Source organism: Rhipicephalus sanguineus, chromosome 4 (genome assembly GCF_013339695.2).
Source record: "Rhipicephalus sanguineus isolate Rsan-2018 chromosome 4, BIME_Rsan_1.4, whole genome shotgun sequence".
Taxonomy (NCBI): domain Eukaryota; kingdom Metazoa; phylum Arthropoda; class Arachnida; order Ixodida; family Ixodidae; genus Rhipicephalus; species Rhipicephalus sanguineus.
This window is the reverse complement of record NC_051179.1, coordinates 20,161,709-20,184,559: the sequence shown is the minus strand read 5'-3', so window position 1 is coordinate 20,184,559 and position 22,851 is coordinate 20,161,709. Positions and strand designations below refer to the sequence as shown.

Sequence of the window (22,851 nt, the reverse complement as noted above, 5' to 3'; positions counted from 1 at the left end):
AACCGAGTAGCCGATCTAAGTTCACAGTCCGCCGCGGTGGTATAGCGGTTACGGTGCTCGGCTGCTGACCCGAAGGTCGCGGGTTCGATCCCGGCCGCGGCGGTCCCATTTCGATGGAGGCGAAATGGTAGAGGCCCGTGTACTTAGATTTAGGTGCACGTTAAAGAACACCAGATGGTCGAAATGTCCGGAGCCCTCCACTGCGGCGTCTCTCATAATCATATCTTGGTTTTGGGACGTAAAACCCCAGATATTATTATTATCTAAGTTCACAAACTCTCAAAGTGTGAATGATGGGGAACCATAGACGTGCGCATGTGGCGGGGGGGGGGGGGGGGTCCCCTTCCTTCTTTAGGCATCTGAGTAAGGCGCGAAGTCTGCCCGACGCATTTAGTCAGTCGGACGTACCTGCCTCGTCATTGTTTAAAGCGCAATGTGACGGTCATGCAGGTTTTTGACGGTAATGGCGGCCGAGTACCGCTGATGTTGCATGCCAACAACTGTTTACTTCCCACCTTAACCCTTTCTGACGCCACCTATGAAGAACTGTCTGTAAATGCGTCAAATCGATACAACGTTATTTCAAAGCACTCGATATTCTATTGCAACAAAATTAATGTCATAATGCGTTAATTTATGTGCGTTATAGTTATTAATTCTAATTCGATTGTAATTAAATATCTATTTCTTTTGAAGCCATTCATGCTCTGTTTTTGCACTGATAGAATGAAATCTCAGGCTAGAAATGTAGTGAAAATTCGTTTTCGGTTATGTCCATTTGGAGCGAAGAAAAAATTTTACTTTTGACGTGGCTCGCGGGAAGAGGCATGTCGAACGACTCGTCGAACAGTGTAGTGCCTTCGACAAACCGGTCCTATACGACAGTACATCGCAAAACGAAGTTATATGAAGACAAATTTATTATGCAGGAGGTTCATTTCATCCAATGCTCAATGTATCTTGCTCTCCCTTGCCCCTAGTCGTTACAAATAGCGAAAACAAGTGGTGTACACAATTGTGTACCTAGCGTGTCAAAGGGTCAAACCCCCGCACCGAGGGAACTCCGTTGTTAGAAGCGCGTCATGACTTTACTTGCACTTTTCCATTCATTGCGAAGCTTTTCCTTCGGACTCAACTAAGTGAGGGGGTAGGGGGTGCAGGGGGACTTTTCTCCCCCTAATGGAGGACCCTGCGCACGCCTATGGTGGCTACAACGACGCTTCAGACCTACACAACCGACCATCCTTCTGCGCTACGGTTCAATTCACTTCCTACTGTGGAAGAAGTCTTACCAGAGATTGGATCCCGAATGAACTTTATACGAATTGAAGCAGCGATTACTTCTTTTTTTTTCTTCTTTTCTCGTAGCCTGACACTTACGTAATCTCAGAGATATCGTGTCGCAGTTCCTTACACTCTGTCGATATCGGGTTGTGCTGGGTATAATATGGGACTATAATTTCTTCCTATAATATGGGGCTATAATTTCTTTGGCGTCATGAGTACCAGCTGTGATGACAGTTTATTTCTCCTTTTTTTTCCTTTTTTTTCTTTTTGCTTGCAGAGACATACACACAGCTACGCAGGCTCACTGTGTTTCCTACTGCGTGTTTCAATAGACTGGACGCTTTCTGCTCACGCTTGCTTGCTCGCTTCGAGCAAAGTGGGACCGGGAGAGAAAAAAAGAAAGGAAAAGTCCATTGGCGCGAACTGCGTTCCAGTCATCGCACTCAGCGGCGGCTGTATCTAATCTGATCTATTAGAGCGGAGCTACTGTGGCGGGCTTATTAAGGGCATGGACCGCAGTCACGTCGTGAAAATCGATGAGATATTGGGAGCAGCGTCGTCGTGAGGGGGGATTGAGATGTAGGGGAGGGATCGTGAGTACGCCCCAAACCGCTGAGATCTCTGGAGTGGATCTTCCACGACCGTGACCGTGGGACGCCCGTTTGATCTGACGTCAACATCGGAGTGCGCCGAGACGAAGCGAAGCGGTCAGGGGCCTCACCGAGCAGTGACCGCGCTGACTAAGGTCTATAAACTTGACGCATCCTTGCGGACTTCAGTACTACCTTTGGAATACTAATTGCTTCTACAAAGTCGCACTGGATTTACAGAGTCCTCTCGAAGCAGAGATTCTGTTTCCGAAAGGTGCACGGATGATTCGCAAAGAAGTGGATGGTATTCGTTTACGTTTTGTGCGAGAGACCGGTTTGAGTTATGCATGACGAGACATACTGCATGGAAAGAGTCGCTCAGGCAGAGCAATTGCTGGCCAGGTCCGCCGGGTTGACCCCTTGTGTGGCAACATTACGACCACCACCATATCTGGCGACATCCATTCTGAGAACGATATTTCTTTCGCCTCCGGATATGACAACGAAACTGTCTCGTCGTGATAGCTAGCAGCAGCGTAATTGTGACAGAGTAATAGAGTCATGAATGAGTAATAATGGGGATCATGTTTGTTGTGTCGGCCTTGTCCATAAGACTTTACAGACTCTTTCTTTTTTTTTTACAAATATGATGCGCTCATACATGTCGTCGACTATTTAGCCGGTTCATCTACGAGCTTACAAATAGGCGTGGGCTAGCCTGACAATATGGGCCAACAATTACTATCCACCTGTGCGTTCTTTGACAGTGCCTTCTTCCCTCTTCTTTCTTTCTTTTAATCCCTTCATCCCTTCCCCCCAGCGTAGGGTAGCAAACCGGACGCGCGTCTGGTTAACCTCCCTGCCTTTCCTTCATTTCCTTCCTCCTCCTCCTCTTTCACTGTTCAGGAGTCTCCTGAACACTGAACATGAGTCTCTTGAACAGTGAACGGCGAACCGGAGACTTCTCAACAGGAGTTTCCTGTTCAGGAGTCTCCTACCATGTGGGCGTACGAGTAGAAGGCCTGAGACCTCCTTGGGTAGTATATTCTAGGCTCTACTGGGAACACAGCCTGTTACGCGGATGTGTTTCCAAATCGCCCTTATTTGTATAAGTTGTCAACCAGTGTCTTCTTTCGACATCTAAGCTCTCGCAAGATCCAAACGATGTGTTTGGATCTTGCCATAACCACCACCAGCCGCCCGCAACCGCCCACGCCAACGACATCAACAAGGACAGCAACAGCTCCACGTTTCAAATTAAGGAGGGTAAAGAGAAGAAGCAAGAGGTGAAGCTTGTCAGGCCTAACGGGGATCCTATCCAATATGCACGTCGCGATGTTTATCGTGCGGCAGGGATGGGGCGGGCGTTGTACGCCACTGTGGGTCCTTGTGCCTCTTCCGGCAACGGGCAGGTCAACCGGCACTGTCGTCGTCCTCGATCTGAGAACACTGCGCAGGCGTGCACGGCCCATCTAGCGGCTCGAGACCGCTGAATTAGGCGTACGCGCGCCGCCGATGAATTGATGACACGCTGCTTAAAGGAGGGCGCCACGTTGCTGCATTTAGTTTATTCAGCGGTGTTTCGGAACTCGCGAAGCCTAAATAACAAAAATACATTGCAGACAGAAAGAAAGGAGACGTTTCTGACAGGAACTTATCCCTATACAGCAAAGCGGGCTTCTGAGCGAATCGTCACAACACATGGTAAATGTATTTTTGTTCGAATACTGCTATTTCTTGGACATTATTCCTAATCCAGTTTTCCTTCTTATGCCCGAGTTTCCTCCTGCATTCGATTTACGCGCTAAGCTACATAGGAAAGAACGTCTTGGAATAGTCGATAGGACTTATTAAGTCTACCGAGCGGGAAGCAAGAGAGGCACGTTTTTTGGAGAAGAGCCCGTCAGCCTATGGTAGACAAAGTGACCACAACAATAGCAATAACGATGAAGAAAACTTCGGCCGCCGTTTCTCCTTTCAAGCAAAGAGGAAAGAGCTGCCGACGCGCGCTTTCCTGTTTGTTGCCATTATTGCCCGAAAAGAACAGGCAATGCCGTTGTTTATACATTCGGTTTGGTAGGAGCGATTCATATTACCGAGCAAGCGAGGGAAATAGGAACTCTTCGACGAAGCAAGCTTTCCTTGCTATTGCTTCCGTGTCTTGACCACTATTTTCTCCCGTGATCTCTTCGATCACTATAACGGTAAGACCTCTTTATACTGCGCATATAAGGCGCAAGCCTTAGATGCGCAATCGAACGCAAAAATGGCCGTCGGTGGCGTCGACGTCCAGTGGCGTTGGCGTCAACTATAGTGGCGCAAAAAATCATCACGTGGTGACGTCACCATATGACGTCATTAGGACGTCAGATAACATGACGTCACCTGATGACGTCCCATCGCATGACATCGTCGCTTGGTCAAAGGTGGGCCGATCACGGAGGCAGCGCAAAACCAGGTGAAGTGCAGAAAGCACGAAGTGCCTCCGATCCTGGAGGCAGTGCAAAACCACGTTAGGTGCAGAAAGCTCTCGGAGGGAGGCGAGGGAGGATCAATACACCGACTAAGAAGAAAAAGAAGTTGGCTTTCGTCTACGAGTCGTCTTTGGCGGATGCATAAGGGACGATGTGAGTTTTTATAACTGAGCGCAATTACTTGTCCTGTGGTAGGATTTCAACCCAGCCAGAATCTGCCGGCGCGGCAACCCGGTGCTCTACCATCTGAGTTGTAGGTCGTGGACGTGACTCATGACGGCCTCAGTAGCGTAGTAAGGTTGCAAAGTGGGCTGGTTGATTCCAGCACTGTGAGGTAGTAACAGTGGGAACGTAAACGAACATCCATAAAAAGATGGACGCTAGGAGAAGCGCTCGAGCAGTCGGTTCAATAAATCATTTGTAGTCGTCGTCATCGTTGTCGTCTGCATAAACGTCAGCACTACCATCATCATCATCATATTTTTGTCTCTAACCGCAGGAAGGAATGTATGGCCGATCGATGCCCAACTACATTTGTCTTACGGTGCTGGCGCCGCGTTTTGCCCATTGGCATCCATTTTCTAAATACAAGTAGAACACTACATGTGCCGTCCGGTGCTACGGCACAGTGGTTACGGTGCTCGGCTGTTGATACGAAGGTCGCGGGGTCGCATTTCGATGGAGGCGATATGCTAGAGGCCCGTGTACTGCGCGATGTCAGTGTACGTTAAAGAACACTAGATGGTCGAAATTTCAGGAGCCCTCCACTACGGCGTGCCTTATAATCATATCGTAGTTCTGGCACACAAGAAATCCCAGAAATTACATTAATACCTCGGTGATACGATCATGGCTCGTACGAATTTCGGGGCGGTACGAATTTTTCTGTGGTCCCGGCCGGGGCCCATTAGCCTGCAGTGTATTGGAGTACGGTTGTTGCGAACCGATTTTCACCCCGCGACGTTTGATGCGAACGTACGCTAGCGCACAGGTACGAACAGGTGCTGCCCGCGCTGTCGCGGAAGACGCGGCAGTACTGTGTCAACACGTGCCCGCCACGTCGATGAAAGCCATGTCCTTGCAATCAGACATTCTATAAAACAAGACTGAAACTCGGGCTGGGGGTCCATCATGAAGTCGCATGAAAGGTGGACGAAGATCTCGAGAGACGAAGCGGACGGTCCTAGTGAAGGAGCTAGGCCTCGCAACGTACGCGCACACCTGCCAACTGTCCGATTTGCACGGGAGACTCCCGGATTTTGAGCAAACCTCCCAATTGTGCGGGCACGGCCGTAAGTCCCCCTAAACGCACCCCTAACACCACCACGATAAAAAGGTAACCGCAACAAAGGACAGCGATTCTAAAATTTTCTGGCCTTCATCTATCGCGTGCAAAGGCTTCCTAAAGTCACTTTCGCCGCAGTGCTCTAATGTCACGCAGAAAAGTTCAGTAAGATTAGGAAGGGGCTACTAGCGGTCACGGGTCACAACATATCTGGTTCATTGATTACACACTCGCGCACGCACCGTATATTCACGAGTACAACTATGATCGTTGGCGTCTAAATGCTTTACTGGCAATCATTTAGACCTGTTCATGACGTCGGTGCAGCCCTGGGAAACACTAAATCAAAACGTATGCCAACTTTCTTTTGTCGCATACTAATTTTCCATGTTTTCTGGTGATACGAATTTCGGATGATACGAATATTTTTGGTAACCCCGCGAGATTCATATCACCGAGGTTTTACTGTATAACGTTACGTGTGAGTTGACCGTCAGGTGGCTTGAAGGCTTTCATGACGGGATATACTATATGCTGGGCTGTGTTGGCGAATGATATAAGGTTTTACTTGATGACCGTCTGGAGAAAAAACACATATCTTAGTAACAACTGGGCAGTCGTGAAGGTATGCACATATCACTGTTTATTCAAAGTCGCATTGAGGGCGTAATGAGTCGTATTTAGTTGCGACGTCGTATAGCGTTGCGGTGTATAGGGGTAGTAACTATGTTGTAGTGAAGCTACGCATTCCACGCGTAGGTGAGGAAGTGAACCAAGAATCAGCTTGTATCGGCAGCGTGGAAATGAGAATTTTGTCAGTATCGACGTTAATTATGTAGGCCATATTTACGAGGCAAATGATGCTGCGGTAATTTCGTACCCCGTCTCCGACAAACACTTCAGAATTTCAGCTCTTCTCACATCACTGGAACAGTATGAAAGAAGGAGAATTGTTCGAGGGGCTCGTTTTGTTGTTACACACAACCAAAGAACCAACAGACAATTTAGGTCGTAATCATTACACTACAGTTAAAAACAACGAAAAATGTCGCCTATGCTTTCCTTGGCTTAGATGTCCGTTGGTTTCATTGGTTGTGTCCATCACTGGAACAGTAAAATATTTCGAACGCGAATACCTGATGTAGCAATCACTATATTGCTTTGTCCTAGTAAGGTAGAAGTTGATGGGAAGATGGAATCTTGAAGACATGAGAAATCCTTGTAACACGGGGTGTAGCTGGAGCCAATGTTTCGACAAGCGGACTTATCTTCTTCAGGGCGGCTACTTTGTGGGATTTCACATTTTAATTGCTATCCAAAAGAAAGTGGTTTGCTGTCTTCCCGAAGTAGTTCGTCTAATTCGATTCACATCTCTCGTAGGTGGGCGGTGGTGCGGCCAACGGGCTGCCGACGGCGGGCCTGGTGCCCGGCGTGGTGCCGTCGTCCGGTCCTGTTCTGGACCACAGCGCCCAGAAGGACAGGCGTCTGCTGGCGCAGCAAGGATCGCTGGGCAAGCGCCGCAAGCCGTCCAGGGGAAGCCTTCACGTGTTCCTGTCGGCCCTGCATCGCTGGACGCCCGGCGACAGCAGCGAAGACTCCTCGGAAGCCACGACTGCGGTCACCGCCGACGCGGCAGGGTCGGCCCCACTGCCTGCCGCACGCAGCGCACCGTCTGGAAGACCGTCGGCTCGCAGTAGCCCACCGCCCTTGGCCACAGATATCGGTGAGCTATATTAAGATAACCGATGGTCATTAAGAGTAACATACTGGATACCAAGATTAGGCAAACGCGCGAGGGGGAGACAGAATGTTAGGTGGGCAGATGAGATTAAGAAGTTCGCGTGTATAATGTGGCTGCAGCAAGCACGGGACCAGGTTGGTGGTCAGAACGTGGGAGAGCCCTTTGCCCTGCAGTGGGAGCGGTCAGGCGGATGATGATGCTGATACCAACTTGCCCTCCGTGTGAACGAACGAAAAGAAATATATAGGGAACGGTATAGGGAACATCCACCGAAGGTATAGCGGACGAAATTTGTTGTCTTCCAACCGTATTTTAGTACTTATTAATTATGTAAGTGTAAAGAAATTAAAGTGGACGAAAAGACAAGTTGCCGCTGGTAGGGACCGAACCTGCAGCCTTCGAATAGCCCCTCCGTATGTGCTTTATAGCCACGGCGAACTGTTATATGTTGCTCTCTGAGAGGAGCGGATTGTTGAATATTTTCTGAAGCTAAAGTCATTGCAAACAGCTGCTGAAGCCCTCTTGTCCTATCATCCCTCATGTGTTCGTCTTTTTTTAGTGCTAAAATCAAGATGTCGTCAAGTATTCACCAACTCGCCCAGCAACAAGTTCTTAAGCATACTGACACCCACATTTGTTCTTTATCTGTTCTTGGTTTTGGGACGTAAAACCCCAGATATTAAAAAAAAATCTTTATCTGTTCTGTACATGTGACGTCTCCACCTGTATGGCGTTGTGCGCTGCTTCTATTACATAGGGATATTTCAATACACGGAGCTTACATGGTGAATGATACGCGAATTGCACTTTGACCTCTTAGTACAGGCCAGTTGCTTCACATACGTACAAACTAAAATCAAGGAAAATCGGAAGCGTGCCGCGTGAACTCCTGTTCCGGATAATAGCTCGCCGGCATTATACATGACAGTCCCCGTGACCTGACGGTCACTGCGGGCTGCAGAGGTAATGTATTGCGCTCCATATTAGTTACCACACTCCGAGTCTGGCAAATATAACGCGTAAATTGTTGCGTGAGCCGCATATACGACAAGCTCACAGTACGTTGGCCCCATCGCTACGGTTATGCTAATATACTGCGCGTATCATCAGTGCTTCGTACTTCGCATCGAAAATGTTCGCTTTATGCGGCTTATACCGGCTGTTTCATAGAAATTGTCCACAAATTCGATGAAGTGCGGTAGGCTGGATATTTGTGCACGTTTGGCGGAATTGTTTTGGTCACAGCGTCACGAACTTTTAACATGCGTTGGGGTGAAAAATCTGAAAAAATAATTAGCAATAATATGTGTATAGGGAAGCCTGCCGAACCGACAAATACGCTGCAATTAAGGACATGGAACAGTATGCGAGAAGTGAAGCCTTCATGTAGTGAAGTCATATAAGTTTTAAGAATTAAACCGAATTTATGACTTTAAACAAAACAGTCATGGAGAGGATGGTAGAAATGTATGCATCCGCTGAGCAAACGGGAGCACAGCTGGCAACGCGCACACTGACTGGTCACGCTTGCAGTGCGCGTGCCCACACGGGGCTGACCAGTGAGGAAGTGCTGACAAAAGATTCGCGAGGATGGAGCGTGTAGCACGCATACTGTGTATGACAACACCGCTGCAGAACGCATTATAATGGTACGATGCGCGAACATCCACGCTACCGTGTTACTGTGCGAGGCGAATGCCTACCGGAATTCAGTTTTCTCTCGCCGGACATAGAAACATTGAAAAGAAAGTGGAGAGAAAGGAATTCTTTTTTCTTCTGCTGTTTTTGTTCTTCCTCGCAACAGCGAGCTTTTCAGTTTAGCGGAGAATATCGGTCATCGGCGGTGGCCCCACGGTATTCGTGGAAGCCGGAAGCGACCGGATAAGCGGTGGGAACGAGTTTCACTCAGGGCACGTGCTAGGCTTCGGGCCAACGACTTCTTTATTATTATTATTTTTTTTACTATACTCCCCTTTCGTGTTTTATATTATTCCGCCCTTCTCGGCTGCCAATATGCCTGCCAGGAGCAATTTTGTGTCTTTTTCTTCTTCATCTTCTTCACCATTGCTTCGCGTGTCTCTCGTATCCGTGCGAAATGCGAACGCGGTCCGCGAGCTTCGCGACGACCTGGAAATAGAATTCCGCCACAGCACCGTGGCCATATCTTGATGTCACGCTCCAGTAGCCGCCGCTGCTTATTGGCTGTCTTTCCTCTTTTCAAATCGCCACGTGTCCTGCATGCCAATAATGGACGCGACCGGCCGTAAAGGCTGCTACAAGATATTCGAACGTGCATACCATTTTTGCAGCGAAGATGTCTTAGTCTACCCTGCGCCGTCGTCGTCGTCGTAGTAGTAGTAGTAGTAGTAGTAGTAGTAGTAGTAGTAGTAGTAGTAGTAGTAGTAGTAGTAGTAGTAGTAGTAGTAGTAGCGGAGGGAATAAAGACATAAATGAAGCGAGATGATGATGATGGTGGTGATGCACGTGGTCTCACTTGCCAATCACATACACTCACGAGCTTTGAGCTCCGCTGTCCGACTGCTTTCACGGCGGGAAACTGGCTTAATAATATATCCATGTATCGGTTTTGTTATAGAGAGAGATAAACTAAAAAATAAGGAAAAAGGCAGCGAAATTATAGTATCTGGTTTGCTACCCGACATTAAGGCGAGGGGGGAGGGGAATAAAGATGGAAAGATAGAGAGTTGTCGAAGCAACAAATGTTTCCAGATACGAAGGACGTCTTACAAGAGTGCTGGGATATTTTCTTCCGCTATTTTTGCTATTCATTAACATTCAATAATATGCCTGAACAGTGGCATGTTGCCTCCCAAACCCATCAGGATGCAGCTGCTTCGACCGGGAGTCGAACCGACTACCTCGTGTGCAGCAGGAGAATGCCTTACATACTTTGTCACTGTGTCAGCGCTTCGGCGGTGCTGATTCGTGCATATCATAGGCGCTATCTGAAATGCAGGCGATCGTAACTACAATTTCTGGAATGCAGGCAATCGTAATTACAATGTAGCTATGTTGGTCAGGATATTCCCGCCTGCTGTAACATCACCACCACCACCATTACTTACAGTTTCTGGCTGCCTTCGCTATGAATCGTTAACACTGCAGCAGGTGTACATCATTAACATACGTTCTTACTGCCAATCACTGAACATAAACATGGTAGAGCACACGTCGGCGCGCTTCACGTTTTGCAACTATACGTGCTGCGGTGAATATTTGCACATGCTAATGATATGTCACTATTTTTTATTTATTTGCTACGGTAAGAAGCAATGGACAAAGCAATGAACGAAAACACTTGTGAAAAAGGTTCAGAAAGACCTTGGACCATCTGGCAGCTGATTTTCAGAATCATTACGAACTTGTGAAAAAGCTGCGAAAATTTTTTGATGCCACGGAAAACTCTCTATAGCTCTTAAGAGTTACTTGCATCAAATATCTGGCAAGTACATCTGTCAGCCTGCACACTGTGCATTATAAGTGCTGGAAATTCGCTCACTCTGAGATAGGTCGTTTCAGGCTTATACTGCAGTACTATTAGCACATTTGATTTTTTTTTGGCAGTAGCTAGTTAGCCCTGTTACGAGACGAGATTAAATTACTTAGTGTGCTCAGTGCAGTCTGATAATCACTGTTAAAACCCGCATTTTTTATCAGGGCTGTGCAGGCTGTTGGCGTATTACCAGATAACGCCTAAACGGCCAGCGGAAATACGCATCAAAGTGTAAGGGCATATTACCCATCGTAGTGGCTTAGCGGCTATGGTGTTGCTCTGCTAAGGAGAAGGATGCGGGTACGACTCCCGGCCACGGCGGGGGCATTTTGACGAGGGCGATATGAAAGAACGTTTGCATGCCTACTTTATAGAGCCACTAGTGTTCAAAATTAATTCATGGTTCTCCAAATACCGGGGACCTCATAATCATATCACGGTATCTGGCATGCCAAACCGCAGACAAACTGACAGGCAACGAACTTTATTTGGTCCTGAAGAAACTACGATGAGACACCTTAGAGTAGTCCATCGCAGAAATTAATTTTTGAAGAAGACTGGTAAATGAAGTAATGAAGCGGCGGAGCAAAGAAAAATGTTCTGTTGATGGAAGATCTAACTTGTAGCTGCTCAGAGAAAGAACAAAGCACAACGAGAGGCGTATACTATATGTATATGCACGCGCATACGAAGTTCGCAGACTTATTCATTGTACGCCCTCGTCTTCCTGTCGCAGATAACGTCAACGAAGCAGACGCCAAACCGAAGCCCTATCGAACGAATCAGGAACAAGCCGAGATCAACAACAACAAGAACATCACCAACAAGAACGACGTCAAGAGCGAGACCAGCAGCAACAACAAGCCGGGCGTCCGGTTCATCGCGGACTCCGAGCGGCCGGCATCCGCCGGAGGCCTCTTGGAGTCGTCCAAGAAGTCCGAGGGGGTCCGTCCAGGCGTCGGTGGCACCATCCTCGGGCACCGGCGGCAGTCCAGTCTCGACTCGGGTTGCAGTCTTGACATGTCATCGTCCTCGTCGTCTTCAGGCAAGGGTTCACCAGACCCCGTAGCGCCGACGCTCACGCCTCCGCCGGAGTTCGCCGACACGCCCATCATGGAGAGGAGGCGTCGGTCCAGAAGGAGGCACACCTCTGGCGCTTCGACAACGGGCGCTGCTCCAGGAACCACATCTGGATCGCCGGGAGTAGGGTGAGTTGCTCCTCTAATGGTAAGAAACAGGCAGATGACCAAACAGGTATACACAAAAAAAAAACAGACAAGACGAGACAAGATACAATAGAAACAAACAAACAGACTGACGGACAAGGCAAGATACACGACAAACAGACAAATTGTCGGACAAACGGAAAAGACGAGAGGGACAGATCATGCATGCATGGACGTGCGTGTGGGCAGTTACCAATATATTCGGTAAAAAACAACTCTGGACAGGAGTGACAGAATAATACCGGTAAAACCGTGTGGCGCGTCACAACAACGTCGTAGACATACGTAGTCTAAGTTGGGAAATGTCGAGTTTATTTTCCGCAATAATAACCAACGGGGGTCCTACTTCGCCTAAGCAAATGCAGAGATAGCTCTGACTTACTATATACTTTCATGTCCCTTAGAGTTACCTCATACATTCCTAATAGCCACGCTCACTCTTCATGCAGTCATAAATTATACTTGATTCACATGCAGTGGCGAATAGGCCAACTAGGTTGGAAATAACGGTCGGACTTCTACTTCGGCATTTTCCATCATCCAGTGTGACTGGCGTCCTGGCCTATTCATCTCACGTCCAAAATTCCCTCTGTAAGTAACAGGACCAACCGAGATGCCCTTAATTATCCAATGAGCCACCGCTAGCTAACAGGCGCAATTCTGGGGCGAAATGCGCTTACGAAGCTTGGCGGCAGAAATTTTCGTAACTATTACGCCGCTGGGCGCACTTCCTGGGTCAGGACGGTGCCGCTCGTGCCGCGCATATGGCAAAAGTTTTAAACAGTGCTGACAGATGCGATGTAGTCCCGGATGTGGCGCACTAAAGTACACGGGCCCCGAGACCGTGCAGTGAATTTTGAAGACTGTTGCTTACGGAGCGTCTTAGAAGCTGTTGTAATGGAAGGAATTACATGCGGTGACCAAAGAGGTTATCGAGAGAACAGCGCATACATGAATGCTGAACGTTTGTACAAATGCACTGGCTTTCTTTGCTCAGTGTTTAGCACGGATTACACCACACACAAAAAAAGACATATAACTTAACGTAATCCTTATGCGAGTGTAAAGGAGTGGCCTGCATTATCCTTTCATATGTTAATACAGTAAAAAAGGTAACGCTACATTTATGCAGAAGAGAGAGAGAAAGATAATATTCTTTAATGAAATTCCCGGAGAGGTTAGTCTGCTTTGTCGCCTGGCTTGCTACTACAGGTGTCGGGTGATGACTATGGTATATACAATGATCACATATACACCATATACACACAAATAGTTCGTACAGGCATACAGACATAAAAAAACAGACAAAACGAGACAAGATACAATAGAAACTTTATGTGTGTGCAGAAGCACACACATGCAGGTATTTGTAAAAATTTGCTTCACATCAAAGAGTTTCTTCTACATCACTCCTACGTGATAGATAGAAGTGACGAAGATCAGTGACGGATATGCAGGCAGCGGATTATGTTGACTGAATGTTGACTGAATCTCATTACACCAGTAATGTCAGTATTATATTTATAAAAGAGGAATAAAATGACGCTCAGGGCTTCTTTTTAAAACATTTTGCGTCTCTGTACCGCGAAACGTTGTACAATCTAGCCAAGGCTGCTGCCAGTGAGGGATATAAACAAGAAAACATGTCGCGTGTAAGAGCGGTAAGTTATGAGGAAAATTCAGAGATATTAACTGCGCCCATTTTGCAACCCTATATTGTGAAATGGAGTAAGATGACGAACAGACGTCATTGAAGGTGGCGTCAGGAGAAAGAGAGATTTGAAAGCACGAGAGCCATACACTGCATGGTTCCTCGTTCAAGCAATATCAAGCAGTCACATGAAATACTACATCTTAAGGAAAACTGCAGCACTGCTAAAGGGCAGTCGGAAAATGCGTGCTTTGAGCTGTATTATCTTTGACATGTGTTACGACCAGTGCAGCCTGCCGTTCAAATGAGGAGTGAATGCCTATTCGCGAGAACGATCGCGTTAGGACGCGAAGTGAGCAGCGTACCGAGGGAAACTTCGTGGAAATGTCTCGGTGGGGTTTATACGACAGGCAATGTACTTCTCTGTCACTTGCCCGATGTTTGTAATCAACAGAAGGGAGACATGGAAAGTCACTGTAGCGCGCCGAACAAGGAGACCTTGCCTTAACGATATGTTGATCTACGAAAGTTGTCTTATCGAATCATCGGCTCCAGGGCGAAACTTCCCTTGATCTCCCACGGTTCATCACATAAAGTGTCTATTGTTGAATAAAAGCTTTGTGTCGTAGCCCGTTGTCTTTTCTTCGTGACGCGCTCGACACATGTAGGCAAGCTTCCAATATATATACTATTAGGGGCTCTTATCACATCCTATTTCCTCTCTATCTTTCAATCTACCCCATTCTGTTCCCATGTGTAGTGTCGCAAACTGGTTGTCCTAAACTGGCTAAACACCCTGCCTTTCCTTCTCTACTATTTCTTCTCTCGCTTCTACCACATTATCCAGCATACTTGTTCTTGATTAACGATGCACATGACTGAATATATACGAATCAATTAGCCCCATTCGATGTGCAGTATTGGTTAGATTACTTATGTCCTTTCGTATTTGTTTATGCTATTTTCGATTTGGGCGTTGTCATGTTAAGCTTCGAACAGGGGGTGACAAGGCAAACAACGCGTTGTCGACGATCCTGGTCACTTCGAAACACCGCTGAGGTTGTCGGTGATTGCATCCCAGCAATATACATGTACTCGACCGACAACTGGTCACAACGTGCGATTAGATCCTGGTAAAAATCAAAGGACAGTAAAATATAGTGACAGATTCCAGCATCCTTTTCGCGTTGTGAGTAAGATTTATGTTTTTAAATCATGTTTAAAAGTAACAAAAACCGGTATGTCGCGCAGCCTAGTGGAAGAGCCTTGAAGCTGGATTATGGAGTCGATCACTTTTTGCTGTGCGTAGTCACGTAGTCTCATGCTGTCATGGGCGCCATAATTAGTCCTGAAAATTAGAGTATCTATATTGTTATCTATCCCCGCTCTGTTTTGTGCTGCTTACGAGGTAAAAGGAGTTGCACGGTGAAAAGCGGTGCTGCCTTCGCGGTAATTAGTGGAACATGTCGAGGCGCGGCGCATGCGCGCGGAGTGCACGCATGCGCAGCAAACCGCCGCGCTCGAACACGGACCGCTCTCGCGCTCACTGTTTGCAGCACGGGTTGTCACTTGTGTTTACGACTTCATATTCACCGCAGATTGAAAAATTCTGATTACAAATGTTTCACGGTGTTTTCCACGTTACCGTTCTGTGATCAGACACTCTCACCGGTAAGCTTTCCGTTGCGCTAAAGAAAATGAACACCATAAAAATTGGTTGTCGCTCCCTTTAAAACAGTCGATTACGGTATGGTGTTTTCATACTGTATTCATCAGCACTTCAGCTAATGTGACAGAGCTATGGTTTCGAATTTATTGATTATGCATCACAGGGCAGCGGCGCGTAGTGTGCCATTATGTATACATTATGAACACGACAGGAAATGATAGATGTATGGATCAGGTAGCATTGTAACGTAATCCGTAAGAACTGACAGTTGGGCGACCGTTGCCTCGATCTCTTCATCGTCCCTGTATAGTGTTGCGCATAGAATCGTGAATGAGTAAGCCGAAAGATTCACTCTACTACCATGCACGGAGTGACAGATATACTAACTGTATAGTGTTCTCATAACGCTTTTTGGTTCTACTGCTTTGACACAGAACGTACAGCGCTGTCCCCAAGGTACCCGACTCCATACCACGCATACCGCGTGCCAAGGAGACGACTGCGAGCACCGTGCAACAGCCGTCGTCACCGGAAATTCACATCAACTTCAGGATTCTGCCCAGGGCTAAAGCACGTGGCGGTGCCAATGGTGTGGGCCCGCAAGTGTCTCGTTCCGAAAGCTGTCGCCCTTTCAGTAAGTGTGAGTTTTCGAAGGTAACTATGATATTTTGCAGCTATTTTTTTAGATGCGAGGACGTCGAAATTATCCCTGTCACAATTTCGCCTTCTGCACTTCCTAGCACCGTCTGATACCTCGACCACGCGGACGCTTCTGCATTCTTAAAATGAAAGCAAAGTGCAAAATATAAAAAGACAGGACAAGAGAGACAAGAAGACGGGACTCTTGTCCTGTCTTTCTATGCGCTCTGCTCTTAGTTTAAGATCGTGAACCAACTCGCCGCACAAGGCATTCTATTAGCTTTAGCACCCTACTCTAGTATTACTGCGACGGTCGTACAGCTGGAAATAGAGTCAGCTCACGAGGGCCTCCTAGCTCATCTTCACTATAATTGGACTAGTTGATTGGATATACTTGACGTAGCAGCGAAGGGAAAATTGGTACACCAGGTGCGTGAAGGCAGGCCGCAGTGACACAATTCCAAACAAGCAGCGTACCGACTGTCACTTCCTTGAAAGTACCTCTGTGATGACCATGCCATCAATTTCAACTTCAGCAACTAACTGTCTGTTTATCAAAAGGGCAGGTAACGCAACATACGTCGTCATAAATATTTGTCTGACCGTTTATTATGACGGAAAGCTTTATTCGCCTTAGCAAGCGAAGTGTCTTCGCTCAAAGTGGGCGGCCTTCTCATTACAAGAAGCCGAGGTCCAACTGTAAAATGAATCTTTTTCTTAGTTACGTTAAGAAAGTAAAAACAAATGTATTTTTGGGGAAAGTAACTGCACTTGTTTTAAAATCGGATGACTTGCGATTGTGCAATTCAAACTTTCTGAAAACAGGGTCGGCGGGCACTGTCCGTGCTTTTGTCGATAATATAGCAAGCACTTCCTGGTACAAGCGAGTATTAAATGCTTTACTTTATTAAGGGTCATATCCTCAGCCTAGCATATACTTACAAACGCCCTTTGGGGGCGTTTGTAAGTATATGGCAAATGACTTGAACCTCATACCTTTTCAAAACTACAACTGCCATCACAAAATGGCCGTTCCACTGCAATGCTCGTATGCCACCTCTGGATGGGTATTGCATTCATGAAGGCAGGCTCGTTCCGCACAGAAATGGCTGATGCGACTCCTAGGACAGAAGAAACCAGCGAACACGCCCTGTGCGTTTGTGCTGATTATGGCATTCAGAACCACATTCTCCGGACAGTGTTAAGCCTTGGACCGTGGCTGAATGTCCCGATGGCACAGATAGCAACGAAGGCGTTGCTAGCGTGCTTAAAGGTACACTAAAGTCAAATATTAAGTCGACGTTGATTGTTGATATAGCGGTCCAGAAACCTCGTAGTGCTACTTGTGTGCCAAGGAAGTGCTTATTTTGAAATAAAATCAGGTTTTAGTGGTCCGCATCGCGTTAACGCACTTCAAATCACCCGCCTGAAAGCGGTGTTTCTCACGTCACTGCGACAGTGCCCAACGTTGACCGCCTTTACTGCGCGGCGGCGTGCACTGGCGGCGTGCGCCATTCGGGCATCCGGCAACATCACATGCATGCGGTATTTTGTCGAACTTTCTGTCAGAGCGACTTTCACGAGCGCGCAAAACACACGCGGCATTACGCGATACCGAAACTACCACTGAGACGCGACTGCTTGAGCGAAGCAGGTGCCGGGCGAAACGCAGTTCGGCGAAAATGGAACCTTTGTACCACGCTCGCCGTTCCCCATGGCAACGCCAAAGAGGTTCTTTTTTCCATGAATCAAATAGAAACGAACAAGCAGCATTTTATTACGTCTCTTGATGCACGGAAGGTTCTTTTTTTATTGCGGCTAGTTTGATTTAATTGTAGTCGAACTCTCTCACGTCATCGGGATCATTTCCAAAATGTGCCGCTCGTGGCGCTCATCGTGTGATACATTTAGCCTAATTTCTCTGTAAGTAGGGCACTGCTGTTGATAATATTGCCGTTTTAGACGTTGTCATACATTGAGCTTTCACTCTGACATAAATTGTTATTTGCCTTTAGTGTCGACGGCTCTTTGCCACCATCTGTAGCAACTCGGACGGACGCCTGTTAAACCTGCATGCTTTTGTACGCTTTCTATGCTTTTCTGAAAAATTCACTCGCTTTAACTCCGAAAGAGCAGACCTCTCAGCCGCACTAGGCCAGCTGGACAACCGCCCTCACAGAGAACGAATTCCTAGGGCACTGGCGATTCAGAGCCTGAATGTCCAACGAGACGGAATGTACAACGAGACTGAATGTCCAATGGGTCACGTGACCGGCGAGACTGAATGTCCAACGAGACGGAATGTCCAACCGAGACGGAATGTCCATCGAGACTGAATGTCCAACGAGACTGAATGTCCAACCGAGACGGAATGTACAACGAGACGGAATGTCCAACGAGACGGAATGTACAACCGAGACGGAATGTCCAACGAGACTGAATGTCCAACGAGACGGAATGTCCAATTTAGAAGAGATAAACGTGTCCTCGTTTGAAATTTCTCAGACAACTGATTCATTGGGTTAAGATAGCCTAACGAAAGATCGCATTTTTTTGTGTGTGTTTTCCAAATATTGACTGTCTGTGGCGTCGGGCGTCGTATTTTTGTTTCCGTATTCGCTTTCCTGCATTTACCATAATTTCAAATTTTGTTAGTTTTATTTCTATTTTGTATTTTTAGTTTTCATATGTATATTGAATATGTTACTTTAATGCTTTATTTTGGTTGTTTGCATACTTTGCTGTTCCTGTTTATCTTTGTCATAAATCGGACATCACAGCCCCTTAAAAGATTACGAGAGAGGGCGCTCCCTCGTCCACTCTGTGCGGTATCTATCTGCGTTTAATCCCTGAGAGCGTTACCAGCGCCACTCGTAGCTAAGGCGGCGAGTGTGAAACACTATTTTTGCCAGAAAGCGTCACGAGGCAGGACGAATCCCTTGCTATGTAAGTGCGAAAGAAGAATAGTTCGAGAGACTCAGTTATTTGTTAGAAAACCAACAGCCAATTAAGCCAAATAAAACATTGGGGACATTATTTGTTGCTTTTTTTTAACTTCAATGTAATAATTATAACCCATATGCAAAGGAATCCAAGCAGACGAAAAAACACCCTTTCCATCGGTGGGATCCGAACCCGCAACCTTATAATTACGGCGGCGATTTGCGCTTGCTAACACTCCCAGGGATCAAGGTCACGTAAATACCCAACAAAGTGGACGAGGGAGCGCCCTCCATCGTAGCTTAATTGTTAGAGCATCAGACGCGTAATGCGAAAGTTGTGGGTTTGAAACCCACCGAAAGAAAGTGTGCTTTTTCGTCCCATTTAAGTCCTTTCAATTTAGGTCATATTCATTACACCACAGTTAAAAAGATCCACAAATAACGTACCTATGCTTTCCTTGGCTTGATTGTTGGCTTTCTGCGAGCCCCTAGAACAATTCTTCTTTCCTCTTAAAGAATGCGGGTCGAAGAAGCTAGGGAGGAACTTTTCCTTTAAAATTAAATTCTTTGGTTTTACGCGCCAGAACCACGAAATGATTATGAATCATGCTGAGTGTGGGATGTTAGTTTTAGTTTTGACTACCTTGATGAAAACATGTCATGGCATTTCGGCGAGAGAACCGCGGGCCGGTATAGGAAAGACTAGGCCGTTAAAGAGGTGGTGTCACCAAATTTTGAGGCTATAAAAAGCCTGCTGTAGGCTTTCTCTGTAAACAAGGACGCTCAGCACGAAGTATTGCACGCAGCAAACGTTTAGAATATATTTTAATTCACTTCCAAAGTCTGTATAAATACTCATTCTCGCGATCGAGACCCATCGCTAGCGCGTCTGACACCGACGTCACTGTGTAGGAAGCGTAACGAAAGTTTTGGTGACGTCACACCACATTAGAGTGACGTGCAATGAGCGGTGACCTACACCTCCGCTGCACCGGGCCAGTCAAGAGAGCATCAGGCCATCCGCTGCGAAGTGCTCATTTTTTCTGAGCTTATTGCCGAAGTAGCCAATCTTGCTCGCGTTTTGCAGTGCTTCGCGTGAATAATTTTTCATTACAACACATAGCATACAGGTAATCGTTGGCGACAATAAAACCGTTTTTATGATGTTTAAAATAATTTGAGGACTTTTCAGAACCGGCCTGAACACGAGCTTTTCTATTACTCTTCCAATGATGTCGATATTAGTGCTGTGAAGCTCAAGTGAAAAAAAAACTGGGTCGGGAACAGACTTGTACGCATTACAGTGAAAGAGCGTCAGCGATTACAATTACCTTTTTAAAAAAACTAACGGATTACCGAGAAAAAACTGAAAGCTAATCGATTACTCAACAAGGTGAGGTACCGGGCTTTTTGGTTTTGCATAATTGTTAAAGTGTGGTAAAGTTACAGGTACATATTTTTAGGGAGGACGCACATAAAAAAAGCATGAAAAGCGCAAACTTTCAACTCGATTTGTTGAAAAGGCATCAAGTTATATGAACACGAGCAAACGGGTGCAAAAGGGAGCTCTTTAAATATTTTAAATGCAAAGCATTTCTTAGCGAACCTCTGGCACTTTGAGCGTTTCTATCTACGTATCTATCTATCTATCTATCTATCTAGCCGCCTACGTCTGGGTGCTCTCATGATCGCCTCCTTAACTTGGTCTAGACCAAAATTTGCATGGTAGGGTAAGAGGATTTGACGAATATGACTGTCGGGTCATGACATGAATAACGTTAAAATCCTGTCGCGTACGTCGTCAAACCCTTTCCACTAGACACGTGTGGCACATACCCGTTTACCACGGGCCGCGGTGTACGGGTATGCGCCACAGGTGATTGACAGTTTATATCTTCCCTGGAACGGCGACAACAGACATTGGTAACTTAAATGCTAGAACGTTAAGGAAAACCAATATCGGCAGCGTTGACTCAAAGAATGGAAAGAATGAAAATTAGGATCCCAGCAGGAATCGAACCCAAGCATTCTGCGTGGCAATCAGCTATTCTACCACTGAGCCACGCCAGGTCTATAAACTGGTTTGGGAAAACAGCCTACGCAGGCGTAGTGTCGGTGCAACGTCAATTGTGGTTGTGGTGCTGGCTATCTAATTTTACAAGAAAGCAATAGACACTACAAGATACTCCTACGATGTGTACTTCTACGATACAGGCGTCATATCAGATTAACGTCTGTAGCTCCAGTGTTGGCTCCGCTTTTATAGCAGTATAATAAACATTACGTTTGTATTCCTATGATTCAGGAAGCTATATTGAAGTATTGCTTGACCCCGGAGGTATACATTAACGAAAGTTACATATGATATCCACATCACCGTACGGTAAAGTGCACTTCGTCCACCAGAACGACGCAGTGTCCTCTTCATTTCTTACGAGGCTGGGCGATGGCCTCATGCTGACCGAGGATGATGCCAGATTGCTTGATAGCCGCCTTGTAGAATAGGCTACGTAGGCCCAGGTAGTCTACGAATACGACAAACACCATCCACTGATGTTGGTCTACGTAGCACTATCCAGGCCTACCAGCCTCCCTCACCAACACGAAGGGTGGCTTCAGGTTCCGACATGTCGCCGGCTCTGTCGACAGACAATTTGTCGACGAAATGACCGAGGCATCCACGAATTCCAACAGCTCTACTATACCACATACTTCACTACACATGGACCATTCGTCACCACGATCACGACCGGATCCTGTAATAGGTCATGACCAGCTGCTGGTGCTCGCTGATCACGGTGATGATGCCCTTGTTCAAGAACTGTCAAGAACTTCTTGCACACATGCACACGGGTTCGTGAAACGCTCGTGCGTTCTCGGGACACGTATAAGCACTACATATCAGCTTACCGCTTCTGGTGTTGGTAATACCCACGTTGCCATATATATATATATATATATATATATATATATATATATATATATATATATATATATATATATATATATATATATATATATATATATGTATGTGTGTGTGTGTGTGTGTGTGCGCGCGCACACAATTTATACAAATCTTTAGCGTCATTTTGTACGTGTCGCTAAGTAAAAAAAGTTACGCCACATTCACCTACCCGCCGCATGCTTCGCATAACACCGACTCCCACGGTACGTGGGATCTGTCGAATTTTTTTTTGCGTCTTGTTTCCTATTTTATTCCCTCGTGTCTTTGCGCTTTCTCTCCCTCTCTCTCTCTCTCTTTATATATATATATATATATATATATATATATATATATATATATACAACCGCTTAGTTGTGTCTCTTCTCTTCCCAAGTACGTTTGGCCCATTGGAAAAGCTTATTCAAATATATATATATATATATATATATATATATATATATATTATATATATATATATATCCTTGCCGTGCGTAATACGCAGTCTCAGCGCACGTCCTATCACGACGAAACGAATTTTCACGCACGTCGCAAATGTTAGGGCACATTCGGAAAATTTTCACAGCAAATATTGGGATGTGTGGAACGAAAACGGAAAAGTGAAATTTGTGACCGGGACGGAATGTCCAACGAGACGGAATGTCCAACCGAGACTGAATGTCCAGCGAGACTGTATGTCCAACGAGACTGAATGTCCAACCGAGACGGAATGTCCAACGAGACTGTATGTCCAACGAGACTGAATGTCCAACCGAGACGGAATGTCCAACGAGACAAAATGTCCAACGAGACTGAATGTCCAACCGAGACGGAATGTCCAACGAGACTGTATGTCCAACGAGACTGAATGTCCAACCGAGACGGAATGTCC

General features: G+C 46.4%; 1 protein-coding gene across 4 annotated transcripts in view; it reads left to right on the top strand.

The window, feature by feature from the left end:
- The window catches only part of LOC119389553 (serine/arginine repetitive matrix protein 2), a 167,834-nt gene that overhangs the window by 79,582 nt on the left and 65,401 nt on the right, over positions 1–22,851 (top strand). For 3 of the 4 annotated variants that reach the window (XM_049414463.1, XM_049414461.1, XM_049414462.1), the window contains exons 3-5: positions 7,017–7,359; positions 11,628–12,099; positions 15,872–16,077. In XM_049414463.1, coding sequence (XP_049270420.1) covers positions 7,017–7,359; positions 11,628–12,099; positions 15,872–16,077 — 1,021 coding nt within the window. The remainder of the gene's footprint in view (positions 1–7,016; positions 7,360–11,627; positions 12,100–15,871; positions 16,078–22,851) is intronic. The other variant, XM_037656868.1, reaches the window with a different exon arrangement.